We start from the raw sequence: 21,252 nt of genomic DNA, 5'->3' as shown, positions 1-21,252 counted from the left end.
CTGCAGGAGGGACTGGTGCACTTCACAAAATAGATGGCATCATTAGGCAGGAAAATTATGTGGATATATTGAAGCAACATCTCAAGACATCAGTCAGGAAGTTAAAGCTTGGTCGCAAATGGGTCTTCCAAATGGACAATGACCCCAAGCATACTTCCAAAGTTGAGGCAAAATTGTTTAAGGACACAAAGTCAAGGTATTGGAGTGGACATCACAAAGCCCTGACCTCAATCCTATAGACAATTTGTGGGCAGAACTGAAAAAGTGTATGCGAGCAAGGAGGCCTACAAACCTGACTCATTTACACCAGCTCTGTCAGGAGGAATGGGCCAAAATTCACCCAACTTATTGTGGGAAGCTTGTGGAAGGCTACCCGAAAAGTTTGAACCAAGTTAAAACATTTAAACACAATGCTACCAAATACTAATTGAGTGTATGTAAATTTCTGACCCACTGAGAATGCGATGAATGAAATTAAAACGGAAATAAATCATTCTCTCTACTATTATTCTGACATTTCACAGTCTTAGAATAAAGTGAGGATTCTAACTGACCTAAGACCGGGAATTTTTTACTAGGATTAAATGTCAGAAATTGTGAAAAACTATTTGGCTAAGGTGTACGTAATGTGATCTTGTATGTGTATGTACTCTTCTGACTTCAACTGTATGTTGCTAGATCGAATCCCGGAGCTGACAAGGTAAAAATCTGTCGTTCTGCCCCATATGCCGTCATTGTAAATACGAATTTGAATTGAACTGACTTGCCTAGTTGAATAATTAAAGAAAATAAGCGTACAGAAGCCCATTATCAGCAACCATCACTCCTGTGTTCCAATGGCACGTTGTATTAGCTAATCCAAGTTTATCATTTTAAAAGGCTAATTGATCATTAAAAAAACATTTTGCAATTATGTTAGCACAGCTGAAAACTGTTGTTCTGATTAAAGAAGCAGTAAAACTGACCTTATTTTTTATTTAATTTATTTTTTTTACCCCTTTTTCTCCCCAATTTCGTGGTATCCAATTGTTTAGTAGCTACTATCTTGTCTCATCGCTACAACTCCCGTACGGGCTCGGGAGAGACGAATGTTGAAAGTCATGCGTCCTCTGATACACAACCCAACCAAGCCCCACTGCTTCTTAACACAGCGCGCATCCAACCCGGAAGCCAGCCGCACCAATGTGTCAGAGGAAAAACCATGCACCTGGCAACCTTGGTTAGCACGCACTGCGCCCGGCCCGCCACAGGAGTCGCTGGTGCGCGATGAGACAAGGATTTCCCTACCAGCCAAACCCTCCCTAACCCAGACGACGCTAGGCCAAATGTGCGTCGCCCCACGGACCTCCCGGTCGCGGCCGGTTACGACAGAGCCTGGGCGCGGACCGAGAGTCTCTGGTGGCGCAGCAGTACAGCGCCCTTAAACACTGCGCCACCCGGGAGGCCAAAACTGGCCTTCTTTAGACTAGTTGAGTATCTGGAGCATCAGAATTTCTGGGTTCGATTACAGGCTCATAATGACCAGAAACAAAGAACTTACTTCTGAAACTCGTCAGTCTATTCTTGTTCTGAGAAATGAAGGCTATTCCATTTGAGAAATTGACGGCCTTTCTCAATAGCAAGGCTATGCTCACTGAGTCTGTACATAGTCAAAGCGTTCCTTAAGTTTGGGTCAGTCACAGTGGTCAGGTATTCTGCCACTGTGTACTCTCTGTTTAGGGCCAAATAGCATTCTAGTTTGCTCTGTTTTTTTGTTAATTCTTTCCAATGTGTCAAGTAATTATCTTTTAGTTTTTTCATGATTTGGTTGAGTCTAATTGTGCTGCTGTTCTGGGGCTCTGTAGGGTGTGTTTGTGAACAGAGCCCCAGGACCAGCTTGTTTAGGGGACTCTTCTCCAGGTTGATCTCTTTGTTGGTGATGGCTCTGTAATGGAAGGTTTGGGAATCTACTTTTAGGCATACTGTTCACCAAGGCATACTGTTCACCAAGGCATACTGTTCACTAAGGCATACTGTTCACCAAGGCATACTGTTCACCAAGGCATACTGTTCACTAAGGCATACTGTTCACCAAGGCATACTGTTAACCAAGGCATACTGTTCACCTAGGCATACTGTTAACCAAGGCATACTGTTCACCTAGGCATACTGTTCACCAACATGATTCACTGTATACAGCTGTGATCATGTGCCTGTTCCTAGGGGTGGGTGCGTGGGACGCGGGGCCTGTAGTCGTCCCGGCGATATTAGTAGATATTAGTGTCGTCGTTCACAGAGCGACACTCTGGCGACCTGAGCTTCAAACCCAGCGACCGCATCACCGTGGTTACCAAGACAGAGTTACAGTATGAATGGTGGGAGGGAACGCTAAACGGACGGACCGGAATCTTCCCCGCTAACTTCTTGTCCTACCCCTGAACACACACACAAGTCTGTCATACACATCGACACTTACATTGCTGGGAGGCATGTTGGAACACACTACTTAGACACACACATTATCACACTATGGAAATACACACAAGTGAATGCACATATGCCTTTGGAAAGTAATCAGACCCCTTGACTTTTTCCACATTTTGTTACGTTACAGCCTTATTCTAAAATGGATTAAATAAATACAAATCCTCAGCAATTTACACACAATACCCCATAATGACATCACAATACCCCAGAATGACATCACTATACACCATAATGACATCAAAATACCCCATAATGACATCACAATTCCCCAGAATGACATCACAATACACCATAATGACATCACAATACCCCATAATAAAAAAGCAAAAACAGGTTTTTAGAAATGTTCGTAAATGTATAAATCAAAAATAAGAAACAACTTTGCTATGAGACTCGAGTTCATCCTGTTTCCATTGGTCATCCTTGAAATGTTTCTAGAACTTGATTGGAGTCCATCTGTGGTAAATTCAATTGATTGGACATGATTTGGAAAGGCACACACCGGTCTATATAAGGTCCTTCAGTTGACAGTGCATATCAGAGCCATGAGGTCGAAGGAACTGTCCGGAGAGCGCCGAGACCGGATTGTGTCGAGGTACAGATCTGGGGGAAGGGTACCAAAAAAAATCTGTAGCATTGAAGATCCCCAAGAACACAGTGGCTTCCATTATTATTAAATTGAAAAAGTTTGGAACCACCAACTCTTTCTAGATTGGCTGCCCGGCCAAACTGAGCAATCGAGGGAGAAGGGCCTTGGTCATGGAGGTGACCAAGAACCCGATGGTCACTCTGACAGAGCTCTAGAGTTCATCTGTGGAGATGGGAGAACCTTCCAGAAGGACAACCATCTCTGCAGCACTCCACCAATCAGGCCGTTATAGTAGTGGCCAGACGGAAGACACTCCTTAGTAAAAGGCACATGACTGCCTGCTTGGAGTTTGCCAAAAGGCACCTAAAGGACTCTCAGACCATGAGAAAGAAGAGTGTTTGGTCTGATGAAACCAAGATTGACCTCTTTGGCCTAAATGCCAAGCGTCACGTCTGGAGTAAACCTGGCACCATCCCTACAGTGAGGCATGGTGGTGGCAGCATCATGCTGTGTGTATGTTTATGTACACACGCTACTCGCCATTCTGCCATTGTTAGGATGCTGGATCAACTTATTTAATATTCAATCATATTTTATCTTAACAGACCTGTATGGGTTTCTCTAAGGATGTGTGGATATGATTAAATAACCTGGTGTAGTTTCTCTTCTGTCCAGAGGAGGGCGATGTACATCTACTGTCAGTCTGAATCCCCACTCCCTACCTTCACCTCATTTTTTAAATGGTTTAATTTCACCTTTATTTAACCAGGTAGTCTAGTTGGGAACAAGTTCTCATTTACAATTGTGACCTGGCCAAGATAAAGCAAAATAGTGTGACACAAACAACAACACAGAGTTACACATGGAATAAACAAACACAGTCAATACTCAATAGGTAACCACAATAACCTCATATGCCCCGTCATGCATTTAAAAGCATGGGATTGGTGGAAGCACGGCTGGTAAAGATGTCATATAGGTGTATAGAGGCATTTTAATTCATTATATGAAGAGTGCCTTGGTTCTCCTTTCTTTTTGATGACCAATTCACCTTCTGTCTACCAAAATGTACTATTGTGTACCTTAGTAGCGCTTCCCTTCCTCCTCTTTCCTCGATGTCATAGAGGTGACTTCGTTCCAATTCCCCATGTCCACGTGACAATGCACCACTAAGCACCTGCTTTGTTTGTACGTGTGAATGGATTAGTGTGAATGGTGAATGATTGTCCAGGGTGACTAAGTTGATTATTGCAGAACAGGAGGGTGAAATGCACATCCTAAACTCCTAAACCACCGGTGCAGAAATGAGGGGCCCAACAGACACACACACAGAATATAGTTCCCCAGTTTCATCTTCGTCAAGGGTAATAATATACTGGGGAGAAACTATATCCGTGTGAGGATCCCTAATTTCCTTATAGTTGATTCTTGCCGCTGGTTGGGTAACTTTCCCCAAATTCCCCGGTTTCCCAGAAATCCTGGTTGGAGGATTCCCAGAATTTGCTACTTATTCTCATGTAATACCAGGACATATCTAACCAGGATTTCTGGAAACCCTGGGGGGAGTTATAGGAATTTTGCAACCCTAGACCCAAGCCAGACAAACACACATTCTTATGAAATTGAAAATTCTATTTTTTTTAAATGTAATAGCAAAGAACAGGAAATCTACAGACTGTACAGGAGAACATTCCTCAGCATGTCAAATGCCTATAAGAACACACAACAGCACATCATGGGAAACAATTGGTAATTTCAACAGCCTGACCCTGCCACCAGACAGGACAACATTCCTACACATAACTACACACATCTGATTTCAATAACAAACATACAGCAACAAGACCACCCCCTTTATGATAAGACAGCCCCCCCCCCCCCCATCTCAAGTCAACTTGACATGAAACACAGTGTAGAAATGTCAGCAAGGTGCAAGGAAGGTTCATGATTGTGCGAGGATAACACACGCGTACAGAAAATGCACACACAGAACCTTCGTGCAGAGCTGTTTATACATTAGCTACATTAGCAATGTTTCCTCACATCTCACAGACAGGTCTGTGTTTAAACACGCTCTCAGCAAGCCTCTACAGGCTGTGGGAGATACAGGATCAAACCTATAAAAACACTAGAACCAGGGTCTTGTTCAGTAGGGCAGAACGTCGCAAAATGTATTGCAATGTTTATTGTTCAAAGTTCAGGTAGTACCTCCCAGTTTATTGTGTTCTGTACCAACTGAGCACCATGGAACTTAAAATACATGTATCTACAGCATGTGTGTGTTTGTGGTGTGTGTGTGTGAGTATGTGCAGTTTGAGTCAGTTGAGATCCTGTGGGTTGTGGGAGGGCTTCTCTGGGTCTGTGTCTCCCAGGAATGGACAGCCTTTGTCAGCTGGGGCATCCGCTGAGCACCTGTCAGGAAATACACACAAATCTCAGCTGGAGAGACGTTAACCAACAAGAGTCCACCACTATTCCTCAGAATGTGTCTCTCTATTGAACATGCTTCTTGGTCCAGGACTCTGGTTAGCAGGCCACAGACTGGGGGTTACGTTATCCCACTGGGCACAAACTGGTTAAATCAACATTGTTTTCACATCATAAAAAAAAAAAAAAGACATACATATTTAATGACGTGGAATCAACATGGGAAACTTCGGGGTGGCAGGGTAGCCTAGTGGTTAGAGTTGGACTAGTAACCGGAAGGTTGCGAGTTCAAACCCCTGAGCTGACAAGGTACAAATCTGTTGTTCTGCCCCTGAACAGGCAGTTAACCCACAACCTATTGAGATCGCAAAACAATTCCTATAATGAGGTGCACATGTAGTACCTCTGTGTTGAGAAATCCAGCTTTTACCGTCAGTTTATGTTTCAAAGTGCAACAAAACCTTCACTAACCATGAGCCTCGTGGTCTGTATCGTCCAATCACAGAGCAGATACAAGTCACGTAACATGTTAGCTGCTATAAGGTTTCATCATGCGTTCTCTAACAGGCCACGTGACTTGTATCTGTTCTGTGATTGGACGATACAGACCGCAATGCTATATGGGATTCGTTGTTTTTTGCCTTCTAACTATGTACACAGTGTTGAACCATTGACTTTACAAAAATATATAATAACCGTTTTTGTAAAGAGATTTGTAATCTTCTGAATTAATGGTTCACACCACTTTTGTAGCTATTCACCACTTGGAAACACGGTAAAATGCATGTTATAATTTGTGTAGGCTGAAAATGAGTGGCCGTGTCAATTCCTGGAACCATAAACCGCGGAAAGAGGGACGTTGCAGCCCTATAGAGGTAGAGGGAGAGTGAGAAAGGGGGTAAATAGCTGACCTAAAAGGAGAGGTTACGTAACACACCAGCTGCCTGTGAACTCTTGAGTATAGCATTTCACAGTCAGCTGCTGTTGACGACGCACTGAAGAGAGACAACAAGTCACCAACCAGTTGATCGCCACCTCCAAGGCATTTCTAGTCGATCACCAAACATTTCCGTAAAAAAAACTACGATAAAGCCTTGTGTTCCTTGTTATTCATATCACGCTGTTGGTGGTAGGTGCACTTGAGTCACTCTGCGCGCAGGGTAGGCAAACTTGCCATTTTTGAACCGTTTCATGGGTACAAACTGCTTTCCTGGTGGGCCCAGAGAGCAAATCAAGTGTACCTCTGGCCAATCAGATGGCTCAGACGACCGTGTCTGCAGTAACGTAGCAGGCGGAAAAGAAAGCTACAGTAAAGTCGATACTGTGAGATTTCTAACATTTAAAACCACGACTAGAGAGAGACTGTCAACGAACACAGCAAAGAGCTGCTGTTTTTATTAGTGAGTTTATGTTTACGTTCTCACTCAGCACTATCAACACTTTGTATTCAACACTTTTATAAACCATAAAATGTGCATTAGCCCTACTTCCATTCAGCAATACAACCAACACTGCAGCAGTAATGAATGAGTAGGAAAGTGTCTATATAGGCTTGTGTTGTTATTATTAGCTGCTTGGGTCTTTTTTAATATCAAGGAATATTTCACTTCCTCTGTTCATTGGAGTAACAACATGAATTTGTGCACAAGGCAGAAATAATGCGGTTCGACTCAAGTTTCGCCATCAGATGGAAGATGGTGTCCGTTTTGAGTCCGTGTCAGCGTCAGCGGAGGAAAGGGAGAGCGGAGGGATGTTGAGAGACTGACCCTCAGTCTGCTGCTCTCTCCCTCCGCTGAGACTGACCCTCAGTCTGCTGCTCTCTCCCTCCGATGAGACTGACCCTCAGTCTGCTGCTCTCTCCCTCCGATGAGACTGACCCTCAGTCTGCTGCTCTCTCCCTCCGATGAGACTGACCCTCAGTCTGCTGCTCTCTCCCTCCGCTGAGACTGACCCTCAGTCTGCTGCTCTCTCCCTCCGATGAGACTGACCCTCAGTCTGCTGCTCTCTCCCTCCGCTGAGACTGACCCTCAGTCTGCTGCTCTCTCCCTCCGCTGAGACTGACCCTCAGTCTGCTGCTCTCAGCCCTCCGCTGAGACTGACCATCAGTCTGCTGCTCTCTCCCTCCGCTGAGACTGACCATCAGTCTGCTGCTCTCAGCCCTCCGCTGAGACTGACCCTCAGTCTGCTGCTCTCTCCCTCCGCTGAGACTGACCCTCAGTCTGCTGCTCTCTCCCTCCGCTGAGACTGACCATCAGTCTGCTGCTCTCTCCCTCCGCTGAGACTGACCATCAGTCTGCTGCTCTCAGCCCTCCGCTGAGACTGACCATCAGTCTGCTGCTCTCAGCCCTCCGCTGAGACTGACCCTCAGTCTGCTGCTCTCTCCCTCCGCTGAGACTGACCATCAGTCTGCTGCTCTCTCCCTCCGCTGAGACTGACCATCAGTCTGCTGCTCTCAGCCCTCCGCTGAGACTGACCATCAGTCTGCTGCTCTCAGCCCTCCGCTGAGACTGACCCTCAGTCTGCTGCTCTCTCCCTCCGCTGAGACTGACCATCAGTCTGCTGCTCTCTCCCTCCGCTGAGACTGACCATCAGTCTGCTGCTCTCTCCCTCCGCTGAGACTGACCCTCAGTCTGCTGCTCTCTCCCTCCGCTGAGACTGAACTTCAGTCTGCTGCTCTCAGCCCTCCGCTGAGACTGACCATCAGTCTGCTGCTCTCTCCCTCCGCTAAGACTGACCATCAGTCTGCTGCTCTCTCCCTCCGCTGAGACTGACCATCAGTCTGCTGCTCTCTCCCTCCGCTGAGACTGACCCTCAGTCTGCTGCTCTCTCCCTCCTCTGAGACTGACCATCAGTCTGCTGCTCTCAGCCCTCCTCTGAGACTGACCATCAGTCTGCTGCTCTCTCCCTCCACTGAGACTGACCATCAGTCTGCTGCTCTCTCCCTCCGCTAAGACTGACCATCAGTCTGCTGCTTTCTCCCTCCTCTGAGACTGACCATCAGTCTGCTGCTCTCTCCCTCCGCTGAGACTGACCATCAGTCTGCTGCTCTCTCCCTCCGCTGAGACTGACCCTCAGTCTGCTGCTCTCTCCCTCCGCTGAGACTGAACTTCAGTCTGCTGCTCTCAGCCCTCCGCTGAGACTGACCCTCAGTCTGCTGCTCTCTCCCTCCACTGAGACTGACCCTCAGTCTGGTGCTCTCTCCCTCCGCTGAGACTGACCATCAGTCTGCTGCTCTCAGCCCTCCGCTGAGACTGACCATCAGTCTGCTGCTCTCTCCCTCCGCTGAGACTGACCCTCAGTCTGCTGCTCTCTCCCTCCACTGAGACTGACCCTCAGTCTGCTGCTCTCTCCCTCCACTGAGACTGACCCTCAGTCTGCTGCTCTCTCCCTCCGCTGAGACTGACCATCAGTCTGCTACTCTCTCCCTCCGCTGAGACTGACCATCAGATGCAGGCACCATAATACAAAATAATACAATTAAATGAAATAATAAAAACTAATTATTTAAAATGTAAACTCACTCATCTCAAGTAATACAGCAACTGATCTATTACCGCTGTGATCATAGATACTAGCTCAAATGTTGAAACATAATTTTAAAAAGTGGTCCGAAACAACAATGCATTAGCAGAACAATTCAAGCAAAACAGTGCAGTGATAATGTATGGGGCCTATAGCTTACTGCACAAACGTTACTGCTACAGAACTGGTTCATGTTGGTTAATGTTGCACAGGCGTACATTTTTTAATAGTTGTGTTAAAAATGTATATATATATATATATATAAGCGGTAGATCTTGACATTTTGACTCAGAAAAGGTTGGTGACCACTGCAGTAAGGAACACACACACACACACACACACACACACACACACACATCAGGTGTCTCTCACCCTCTGAAGACCAAAGGGAAGGGAAGGTTGGTAGATGAAGACTGGGCTGTTTGTCACAGTCCTCCAGCGAATCAGGGAGCGGCACACCACTGGTCTCCGGTAGAAACAGACACAGTCCCGCCCCAACAATGGGGCCACTCCCATAAAGGATCATAGCAGCCAATGGGATGGTTTCTCCTCTAGGACTGATCACCGCATTCAGGATACAGCCCACCCTGTAACACAGACACACCAAGCCCACACACTTCTGTCTGAAACACTCACACACACACACACACACACACACACACACACACACACACACACACAGTACTTGCTGTGTTGATAGGATAACAGTAATAATTCAACTGGCTCTAACCAGAATAGAAAGAGGAGTGGGAGGCCACGGTGCACAACTGAGCAAGAGGACAAGTACATTAGGGTGTCTAGTTTGAGAAACAGACACCTCACAAGTCCTCAACTGGCAGCTTCATTAAATAGTACCCGCAAAACACCAGTCTCAACGTCACCAGTAAAGTTGAGGCAAAATTGCAAGGCAAAGTTGCAAAGAAAAAAACATATCTCAGACTGGCCAATAAAAAGAAAAGATTAAGATGGGCAGACACTGGACAAAGGAACTCTGCCTAGAAGGCCAGCATCCCAGAATCACCACTTCACTGTTGACGTTGAGACTGGTGTTTTGCAGGTACTATTTAATGAAGCTGTCAGTTGAAGACTTGTGAGGCGTCTGTTTCTCAAACTACACACCCTAATGTACTTGTCCTCTTGCTCAGTTGTGCACCGTGGCCTCCCACTCCTCTTTCTATTCTGGTTAGAGCCAGTTTGCGTTGTTCTGTGACGGGAGTAGTACACAGCGTTGTACCAGATCTTCAGTTTCTTGGCAATTTCTCACATGGAATAGCCTTCATTTCTCAGAACGAGAATAGTCTGGCGAGTTTCAGAATAAAGTTATTTGTTTCTGGCCATTTTGAGCCTGTGATCGAACCCACAAATGCTGATGCTCCAGATACTCAACTAGTCTAAAGAAGGCCTGTTTTATTGCTTCTTTAAAATCAGGACAACAGTTTTCAGCTGTGCTAACATAATTGCAAAAGGGTTTTCTAATGATCAATTAGCCTTTTAAAATGATAAACTTGGATTAGCTAACACAACGTGCCATTGGAACACAAGACTGATGGTTTCTGATAGGCGTACACAGGCCCATTTATGTAGATATTCCATTTTCATAAATTCAGCCGTTTCCAGTTACAATAGTTATTTACAACATTAGCGATGTCTACACTGTATTTCTGATCAATTTGATGTTCTTTTAAAAATGGACACATTTGGACACAACAAGGACATTTCTAAGTGACCCCAAACTTTCGAATGGTAGTGTACACACGTGGGTGATAATTGATTCATAGATGATGTGTCTATCTCTGTTTGCAGAGCATGTAGTAATGTCACCTATGACTGGTCAGTCCCTATCTCAACCAAGGAGACACACAGCACTGATCTGGTTCCCTCATGTCTTGTTCATCCTGCTGAGACAAGCAGCTCTGACCTAGTTCCCTCATGTCTTGTTCATCCTGCTGAGACAAGCAGCTCTGATGTAGTTCCCTCATGTCTTGTTTATCCTGCTGAGACAAGCAGCTCTGGCCTAGTTCCCTCATGTCTTGTTCATCCTGCTGAGACAAGCAGCTCTGACCTAGTTCCCTCATGTCTTGTTCATCCTGCTGAGACAAGCAGCTCTGACCTAGTTCCCTCATGTCTTGTTCATCCTGCTGAGACAAGCAGCTCTGATGTAGTTCCCTCATGTCTTGTTTATCCTGCTGAGACAAGCAGCTCTGACCTAGTTCCCTCATGTCTTGTTAATCCTGCTGAGACAAGCAGCTCTGACCTAGTTCCCTCATGTCTTGTTCATCCTGCTGAGTCATAGGTGACATTAATACATGCTCTGCAAACAGAGATAGACACATCATCTATGAATCAATTATCACCCACGTGTGTACACTACCATTCGAAAGTTTGGGGTCACTTAGATGGTGTCAGGAAAATAACCTCACACTCAACGTCAACAAAACTAAGGAGATGATTGTGGACTTCAGGAAACAGCAGAGGCTGTATCACCGCCTGGTACGGCAACTGCTCCGCCCACAACCGTAAGGCTCTCCAGAGGGTAGTGAGGTCTGCACAACGCATCACCGGGGGCAAACTACCTGCCCTCCAGGACACCTACACCACCCGATGTCACAGGAAGGCCATAAAGATCATCAAGGACAACAACCACCCGAGCCACTGCCTGTTCACCCCGCTATCATCCAGAAGGCGAGGTCAGTACAGGTGCATCAAAGCTGGGACCGAGAGACTGAAAAACAGCTTCTATCTCAAGGCCATCAGACTGTTAAACAGCCACCACTAACATTGAGTGGCTGCTGCCAACACACTGACACTGACTCAACTCCAGCCACTTTAATAATGGGAATTGATGGGAAATGATGTAAAATATATCACTAGCCACTTTAAACAATGCTACCTAATATAATGTTTACATACCCTACATTATTCATCTCATATGTATATGTATATACTGTACTCTATATCATCTACTGCATCTTTATGTAATATACAGTGCCTTGCGAAAGTATTCGGCCCCCTTGAACTTTGCGACCTTTTGCCACATTTCAGGCTTCAAACATAAAGATATAAAACTGTATTTTTTTGTGAAGAATCAACAACAAGTGGGACACAATCGTGAAGTGGAACGACATTTATTGGATATTTCAAACTTTTTTAACAAATCAAAAACTGAAAAATTGGGCGTGCAAAATTATTCAGCCCCTTTAATTTCAGTGCAGCAAACTCTCTCCAGAAGTTCAGTGAGGATCTCTGAATGATCCAATGTTGACCTAAATGACTAATGATGATAAATACAATCCACCTGTGTGTAATCAAGTCTCCGTATAAATGCACCTGCACTGTGATAGTCTCAGAGGTCCGTTAAAAGCGCAGAGAGCATCATGAAGAACAAGGAACACACCAGGCAGGTCCGAGATACTGTTGTGAAGAAGTTTAAAGCCGGATTTGGATACAAAAAGATTTCCCAAGCTTTAAACATCCCAAGGAGCACTGTGCAAGCGATAATATTGAAATGGAAGGAGTATCAGACCACTGCAAATCTACCAAGACCTGGCCGTCCCTCTTAACTTTCAGCTCATACAAGGAGAAGACTGATCAGAGATGCAGCCAAGAGGCCCATGATCACTCTGGATGAACTGCAGAGATCTACAGCTGAGGTTGGAGACTCTGTCCATAGGACAACAATCGTCGTATATTGCACAAATCTGGCCTTTATGGAAGAGTGGCAAGAAGAAAGCCATTTCTTAAAGATATCCATAAAAAGTGTCGTTTAAAGTTTGCCACAAGCCACCTGGGAGACACACCAAACATGTGGAAGAAGGTGCTCTGGTCAGATGAAACCAAAATTGAACTTTTTGGCAACAATGCAAAACGTTATGTTTGGCGTAAAAGCAACACAGCTGAACACACCATCCCCACTGTCAAACATGGTGGTGGCAGCATCATGGTTTGGGCCTGCTTTTCTTCAGCAGGGACAGGGAAGATGGTTCAAATTGATGGGAAGATGGATGGAGCCAAATACAGGACCATTCTGGAAGAAAACCTGATGGAGTCTGCAAAAGACCTGAGACTGGGACAGAGATTTGTCTTCCAACAAGACAATGATCCAAAACATAAAGCAAAATCTACAATGGAATGGTTAAAAAATAAACATATCCAGGTGTTAGAATGGCCAAGTCAAAGTCCAGACCTGAATCCAATCGAGAATCTGTGGAAAGAACTGAAAACTGCTGTTCACAAATGCTCTCCATCCAACCTCACTGAGCTCGAGCTGTTTTGCAAGGAGGAATGGGAAAAAATGTCAGTCTCTCGATGTGCAAAACTGATAGAGACATACCCCAAGCGACTTACAGCTGTAATCGCAGCAAAAGGTGGCGCTACAAAGTATTAACTTAAGGGGGCTGAATAATTTTGCACGCCCAATTTTTCAGTTTTTGATTTGTTAAAAAAGTTTGAAATATCCAATAAATGTCATTCCACTTCATGATTGTGTCCCACTTGTTGTTGATTCTTCACAAATAATACAGTTTTATATCTTTATGTTTGAAGCCTGAAATGTGGCAAAAGGTCGCAAAGTTCAAGGGGGCCGAATACTTTCGCAAGGCACTGTATGTATCACTAGCCACTTTAACTATGCCACTTTGTTTACATACTCATCTCATATGTATGTACTGTATCTTGCCTATGCCGCTCTGTACCATCACTCATTCATATATCTTTATGTACATATTCTTTATCCCCTTACACTTGTGTGTATAAGGTAGTAGTTTTGGAATTGTTAGCTAGATTACTTGTTGATTATTACTGCATTGTCAGAACTAGAAGCACAAGCATTTCGCTACACTCGCATTAACATCTGCTAACCATGTGTATGTGACAAATAACATTTGATTTGATTTGATTTTGACACACACACACACTCCGTACCTGATGAGCGTAGGGAAGAGTTCGATGCCGTAGAGTACAGAGACAAACACAGTGGTCTGCATACACAGCTTCCCCACCAGGGCCAGAGTTATCACCAACCCTGGGACAGCTACACACACACACACACACTGTTGGATCACTGGAGGTGTGTGTGTGTGTGTGTGTGTTTGTGTGTGTGTGTGTGCTTACCGTAGAAGCGTGATGCGAGCAGGGACAGCAGGCAGAAGGAGCCACTGAGGAACAGGGATAGCATGCTGATTGGGCGTCTGCCCCAGCGAGCCAATAGGAATGGGACGAGCAGGCAGGGAGCCTCTGATAGGCCGCTGAAGAATTGAGCCAGGAAGACATCCACCCCGAACCGCCCGACATTCATACAGATACCGTAGTACGTCAGGGCTGATGCTAGCCTAACACACACACACACACACACACAGGGGGGAAAGACGCATCAGACAAATACTGTAGAACAGACCTGTCAAATAGAATACAGAGGTAGAATCTGACAGCCTCTCACACACACACACACACACACACACACACACACACACACACACACACACACACACACACACACACACACACACACACACACACACACACACACACACACACACACTTACCCAATGTAACTCAAGATGACCAGGCGCAGTAGGATGGTGGGACTTCTCATGTGTCCGCAGTGGGAAAGTGTGTGTTCCTCCCATGTTTGTGTGTCTGCCTTTGGTGTGTGTGTCTTATTGTCAGGTGTGTCAGTCTCCAGTGGGTGTGTCTCACTGTCAGGTGTGTCAGTCTCAAGAGGGTGTGTCTCATTGTCAGGTTTGTCAGTCTCCAGTGGGTGTGTCTCATTGTCAGGTGTGTCAGTCTCCAGTGTGTGTGTCTCATTGTCAGGTGTGTCAGTCTCCAGTGTGTGTGTCTCATTGTCAGGTGTGCCAGTCTCCAGTGTGTGTGTCTCCAGGTGGACTTCCTGCAGGTCCTTCCCCTCTGTGTCCAACAACTAGGTCAGAAAGACCACACACAGGCTTGAGTTGGGTTAGGGAACACTGATGTGTGTGTGTGTGTGTGTGTGTGTGTGTGTGTGTGTGTGTGTGTGTGTGTGTGTGTGTGTGTGTGTACCAGGTCTAGAAAGCGTTTGTCCTCAGGACTGTGTCCCCTATACCCCTCCAGAGTCTCTGCTCTCCTCTTCAGGAGCAGCCAGCGAGGAGACTCAGGAATAGAACTGAGAGAGAGAGAGAGAGAGAGTTATCATTATTATTTCTCTCTGTCAAACTACATTCCTATTTGCATAAGAATACCACATTATAGTCAACTCTGAACACTGTGTGTGTTACTCACTAGTAGAGAGGCAGACAGAGGATCTGTGGTACGGCCAGTCCCAGGTGTAGATGTGTGTGTGTGTTACTCACTAGTAGAGAGGCAGACAGAGGATCTGTGGTACGGCCAGTCCCAGGTGTAGCTGTGTGTGTGTGTGTGTGTACTCACTAGAAGAGAGGCAGACAGAGGATCTGTGGTACGGCCAGTCCCAGGTGTAGCTGTGTGTGTGTGTGTGTGTACTCACTAGAAGAGAGGCAGACAGAGGATCTGTGGTACGGCCAGTCCCAGGTGTAGCTGTGTGTGTGTGTGTGTGTACTCACTAGAAGAGAGGCAGACAGAGGATCTGTGGTACGGCCAGTCCCAGGTGTAGATGTGTGTGTGTGTTACTCACTAGTAGAGAGGCAGACAGAGGATCTGTGGTACGGCCAGTCCCAGGTGTAGCTGTGTGTGTGTGTGTGTGTACTCACTAGAAGAGAGGCAGACAGAGGATCTGTGGTACGGCCAGTCCCAGGTGTAGCTGTGTGTGTGTGTGTTACTCACTAGAAGAGTGGCAGACAGAGGATCTGTGGTACGGCCAGTCCCAAGTGTAGCTGTGTGTGTGTGTTACTCACTAGTAGAGAGGCAGACAGAGGATCTGTGGTACGGCCAGTCCCAGGTGTAGCTGTGTGTGTGTGTGTGTGTGTACTCACTAGAAGAGAGGCAGACAGAGGATCTGTGGTACGGCCAGTCCCAGGTGTAGCTGTGTGTGTGTGTGTGTGTGTGTACTCACTAGAAGAGAGGCAGACAGAGGATCTGTGGTACGGCCAGTGCCAGGTGTAGCTGTGTCCAGGTGTGTGTTAGGTACGCCAGCGGTGCCAACGCCATCATACCCAGGCTGAAGGAGAAGGACAGGAGGGCCGGGGGCCAAATACGATACCTGGGAAGACTCCATTCCACACCTACACACACACACACACACACACACACACACACAGTTAAATCCATGCACACAGACACACACACTGTTGATTCCATGCACACAGGCGCACACACACACACACACACACACCTTCCATGTGTTACAGTGTATGATTTACTGTGAGTGAGTGTGTGTGTGTGTGTGTGTGTGTGCGCCTGTGTGCATGGATTCAACAGTGTGTGTGTGTGTGTGCCTGTGTGCATGGATTCAACAGTGTGTGTGTGTGTGTGTGTGCCTGTGTGCATGGATTTAACAGTGTGTGTGTGTGTGTTTTCTTTACCCAGGCTGAAGCTGCAGATATTGATACAGCAGCAGGAGACCCCGGCCAAACAGCGCAGGGTGAGGAAGAGGAGGGCGTGAGGAAGGACTGCCGGCAGCACAGCAGTCACGGCATTAACACACACACACACCAGCAGCACTGCTCGCTTACCGTACCTGGTCACACGCGCGCACACACACACACACACACACACACACACACACACACACATACATTCCATGTGTTACAGTGTATGATTTACTGTGTGTGTGTGTGTGTGTGTGTGAGAGAGAGAGAGTCTCACCTGTCAGAGAGAGCTCCTCCGAACAGAGATCCCAGCAGAAGGCCAGTCATGTAGATGGTCTGACTGTACGACATCACCTCCGGATCCATACACACTGTGCCCTGTAACACACACTGACGTTTGTGCCAGATAATGTCTTAGTAATCTAGTTCTATGTTGTAACACTGACTATGTCCTCAGCCCCGGGCGATATTGACGATGTTTCCCTGAGACATGGTGGTATTTCTTATCACTACTGTGTGTTGTGAAATGTCTTACCATGTGACACTCCTTCTATTGTTGTTCCGTTGCCGAGGGGGAAGCGTTTCGTTCCGTTGCCGAGGGGAAGCGTTTTGTTCCGTTGCCGAGGGGAAGCGTTTCGTTCCGTAGCCGAGGGGAAGCGTTTCGTTGCCGAGGGGAAGGGTTTTCGTTGCCGAGGGGAAGCGTTTCGTTCCGTTGCCGAGGGGAAGCGTTTCGTTCCGTTGACGAGGGGAAGCGTTTCGTTCCGTTGACGAGGGGAAGCGTTTCGTTCCGTTGACGAGGGGAAGCGTTTCGTTCCGTTGCCGAGGGGAAGCGTTTCGTTCCGTTGCCGAGGGGAAGCGTTTCGTTCCGTTGCCGAGGGGAAGCGTTTCGTTCCGTTGCCGAGGGGAAGCGTTTCGTTCCGTTGCCGAGGGGAAGCGTTTCGTTCCGTTGCCGAGGGGAAGCGTTTCGTTCCGTTGCCGAGGGGAAGCGTTTCCGTTGCCGAGGGGAAGCGTTTCGTTCCGTTGCCGAGGGGAAGCGTTTCGTTCCACTGTCGAGGGCGAAGCATTTCGTTCCGTTGTCGAGGAGGAAGCGTTTCGTTCCACTGTCGAGGGGGGAGCATTTCGTTCCGTTGTCGAGGAGGAAGCGTTTCGTTCCGTTGTCGAGGAGGAAGCGTTTTGTTCCGTTGTCGAGGGGGAAGCGTTTTGTTCCGTTGTCGAGGGGGAAGCGTTTCGTTCCGTTGTCGAGGGGGAAGCGTTTCGTTCCGTTGTCGAGGGAGAAGCGTTTCGTTCCGTTGTCGAGGGGGAAGCGTTTCGTTCCGTTGTCGAGGTGGAAGCGTTTCGTTCCGTTGTCGAGGGGGGAAGCGTTTCGTTCCACTGTCGAGGTGGATGCGTTTCGTTCCGTTGTCGAGGTGGAAACGTTTCGTTCCACTGTCGAGGGGGGAGCATTTCGTTCCACTGTCAAGGTGGAAGCGTTTCGTTCCACTGTCGAGGAGGGAGCATTTCGTTCCACTGTCAAGGTGGAAGCGTTTCGTTCCACTGTCGAGGAGGGAGCATTTCGTTCCACTGTCGAGGAGGGAGCATTTCGTTCCACTGTCAAGGTGGAAGCGTTTCGTTCCACTGTCGAGGAGGGAGCATTTCGTTCCACTGTCAAGGTGGAAGCGTTTCGTTCCACTGTCGAGGAGGGAGCATTTCGTTCCACTGTCAAGGTGGAAGCGTTTCGTTCCACTGTCGAGGAGGGAGCATTTCGTTCCACTGTCAAGGTGGAAGCGTTTCGTTCCACTGTCGAGGGGGGAGCATTTCGTTCCACTGTCGAGGAGGGAGCATTTCGTTCCACTGTCGAGGAGGGAGCATTTCGTTCCACTGTCAAGGTGGAAGCGTTTCGTTCCACTGTCGAGGGGGGAGCATTTCGTTCCATTGTCGAGGAGGGAGCGTTTTGTTCCGTTGTCGAGGGGGGAGCATTTCATTCCGTTGTCGAGGAGGAAGCGTTTTGTTCCACTGTCGAGGGGGGAGCGTTTCGTTCCACTGTGTACCCCATTACAGTATATCATGTCTCTATGACTAATAATCAAACTGGGACTCCTAGGTTGTTTCCTAACACACACACAGAGTGATACATCTGACATACATTCTGGGAGTGTTTCATTGGTCAGTGAGTGTGTAGATGGCTGGCTCTGTAACCAGGTTACCCCGGCTATTTCTATGATTAAGAGTTCATTGACTCATCAATCGTTGTTCGAGGGGAAGTTAGAGTACAAACAGGAGGAATGCAATGCGGCCTAATCAGTGTTGATGACATTATATACACTATCTGTTAATAAACTAAAGCTGGATTCAACTGGGTCTGTGAAACCCAGGTTGTACATGCAGCTTGTTGATGTTTACACTGATTTAGACCATTATAATAACTGCCAATCATGTAGAAACTGGAAAACTTTTGCGGTTTACTCACATTCTCTCTTTCCGTGTCGTTCCCACCCGTAATCTCATCCTGTTGCGGTAACAATACCTGTAAAAGTGATCCGTTTACCTCGCGCACCTCCCATGTAGTCCAGTTCTGTGTATGGGCACTAGAAGATACTTCTCCAAAGGTTCGACTAGCGGCCGGTAACTCACCCGGGACGTTATTGCACGAGGAGGTTGCTCTGCTAACGGCGAAGAGGTCGAGGAAGAAGAGAAACGCCATGAAGAAGAATATGAGCGCGAGACGCCAGTACACCGCGAACTGCAACGGAGCCATAGTAGTAGGCGATCCTCTTTCACTATCTCTCTCTGCGGCTTTCACTATCCCTCTCTGCTTACCGCCTCTCTCGCGGTGTCACCGGACTGGTTAGATCGTAAAACTCCAAGAACTCCCAGTCAACTGACTCCTCGGCGGAAGAAGTGCTGAAACAGCAAAGTCTAATCATAACAAATCGTGACGTCGTGGTCTGGACCTATAATCTAGTGTCGTGCACCAGATTTCCAGAGGACAAGGTTACCTAAACCTATCTATACCTTCTCTAGAACTACACAACTTCTATTCTCCTTCTCTCTCTCACGTCTCTACTCTCTCCTTCCCATTCACTGTCTCTCTCAATTCAATTCGAGGCGGCAGGTACCCAAGTGGTTAGAGCATTGGGCCAGTACCGAAAGGTTGCTGGTTCGATTCCCAGAGCTGACAATGTAAAAATCTGTCGTTCTGTCCCTGAACTAGGCTGTTGACCACCATTGTAAATAATAATTTGTTTTTAACTGACTTGCCGAGTTAATAAAAAAGGAAGAGGGGCTTTATTGGCATGGGAAAAGGCTACGGGAAGTAGTTTGGGGTGCTGCGTTTTTTAATGGGGGGGGGCGAAGTGGGGTGTGTAGAAATACCGCCTCCAGTTGAAACACATTTACTTCTACAACATTTTAAAACTCTAAAATGCTATTTGGAGAACAGCAAAAAAACAAATTAAATGTCCCCCCAGACATTATCACCTCAATATTACGTTTATATTAGGTTTGGCGTGCGGAATGGCGTGTACAATGTACTTCTCAACCTCGTCATACATAGGCTACATTGACCCGTTTGGCCAACTTGTGTAACAGTGCATAGTAGATGCATAAGAAACGCTATCAAGGGCTACTTCAAATACAGACATCAATGTGAAAGTCACTGGAGCATAAAACAGCTCACTGCGAATGAAAACTACGCCAGATAAATCCCACAAAATGATTTGAAGAACAAGGCATGGGAATGCATTGAAGAACAAGGCATGGGAATGCATTGAAGAACAAGGCAAGGGAATGCATTGAAGAACAAGGCATGGGAATGCATTGAAGAACAAGGCATGGGAATGCATTGAAGAACAAGGCAAGCAGGCCCCCTAGGCATGGGAATGCATTGAAGAACAAGGCATGGGAATGCATTGAAGAACAAGGCAAGGGAATGCATTGAAGAACAAGGCATGGGAATGCATTGAAGAACAAGGCATGGGAATGCATTGAAGAACAAGGCATTTCCTAAACAAGGTGGAACTATAGAAAGTAATGATACAGAAAAATACTAAAGACCGGTACATCTAGACTACCACAGTACCATAACTGGCTGTAATAGGCCAGTACATCTAGACTACCACAGTACCATAACAGGCCGGTACATCTAGACTACCACAGTACCATAACCGTAACAGGCCGGTACATCTAGACTACCACAGTACCATAACTGGCTGTAACAGGCCAGTACATCTAGACTACCACAGTACCATAACCGTAACAGGCCGGTACATCTAGACTACCACAGTACCATAACTGGCTGTAACAGGCCAGTACATCTAGACTACCACAGTACCATAACTGGCTGTAACAGGCCGGTACATCTAGACTACCACAGTACCATAACCGTAACAGGCCGGTACATCTAGACTACCACAGTACCATAACCGTAACAGGCCGGTACATCTAGACTACCACAGTACCATAACCGTAACAGGCCGGTACATCTAGACTACCACAGTACCATAACCGTAACAGGCCGGTACATCTAGACTTCATGGAATAGGTTGAAAAAGCCCAAGAAGGCCTTGGTTTCACCAGGGTTTGAAATTAAGTTTATTTTCCTCAGTGATACTGCAGCACTGTGACTTCAACATATCCATACTACTGTCCACACACTGCAGGCTCCTAGACGAGTCCACATGTAGGTTATAGACCTCTAGCTCCGTCCTGTGGCAGACTGTTACACCCTACTATTCTCTCTCTAGACTCTCTCTAGGCATGTCATTTCTACATAGTATCAGAACAGAGACCAGTAAA

At 46.7% G+C, this 21,252-nt stretch overlaps 1 protein-coding gene across 2 annotated transcripts; it reads right to left on the bottom strand.

Moving 5' to 3' along the window:
* Window positions 1-5,048: 5,048 nt before the first annotated feature.
* Window positions 5,049-19,794, bottom strand: LOC110505917 (solute carrier family 22 member 13). Of its 2 annotated transcripts, XM_036962857.2 has the most exons (10): window positions 18,926-19,794; window positions 16,757-16,857; window positions 16,474-16,628; window positions 16,005-16,173; window positions 15,038-15,140; window positions 14,545-14,918; window positions 14,114-14,331; window positions 13,925-14,033; window positions 9,377-9,627; window positions 5,049-5,467 (listed from the first exon to the last, which is right to left on the bottom strand). In XM_036962857.2, the coding sequence occupies exons 1-10, from the start codon at window positions 19,211-19,213 to the stop codon at window positions 5,322-5,324; spliced, it is 1,914 nt and encodes a 637-aa protein (XP_036818752.2). In that variant the 5' UTR covers window positions 19,214-19,794; the 3' UTR covers window positions 5,049-5,321. The 2 variants fall into 2 exon arrangements, with proteins under 2 accessions (XP_036818752.2, XP_090075498.1); XM_090219372.1 differs by lacking the exon at window positions 16,474-16,628 and having other exon boundaries at window positions 18,926-19,773.
* Between the last annotated feature and the right edge of the window lie 1,458 nt (window positions 19,795-21,252).

Source organism: Oncorhynchus mykiss, chromosome 25, assembly GCF_057628025.1.
Source record: "Oncorhynchus mykiss isolate SJ-2025 chromosome 25, ASM5762802v1, whole genome shotgun sequence".
Classification (NCBI taxonomy): domain Eukaryota; kingdom Metazoa; phylum Chordata; class Actinopteri; order Salmoniformes; family Salmonidae; genus Oncorhynchus; species Oncorhynchus mykiss.
Note: the sequence above shows the minus strand (reverse complement) of the source record. Positions and strands in the feature narration are given on the sequence as shown.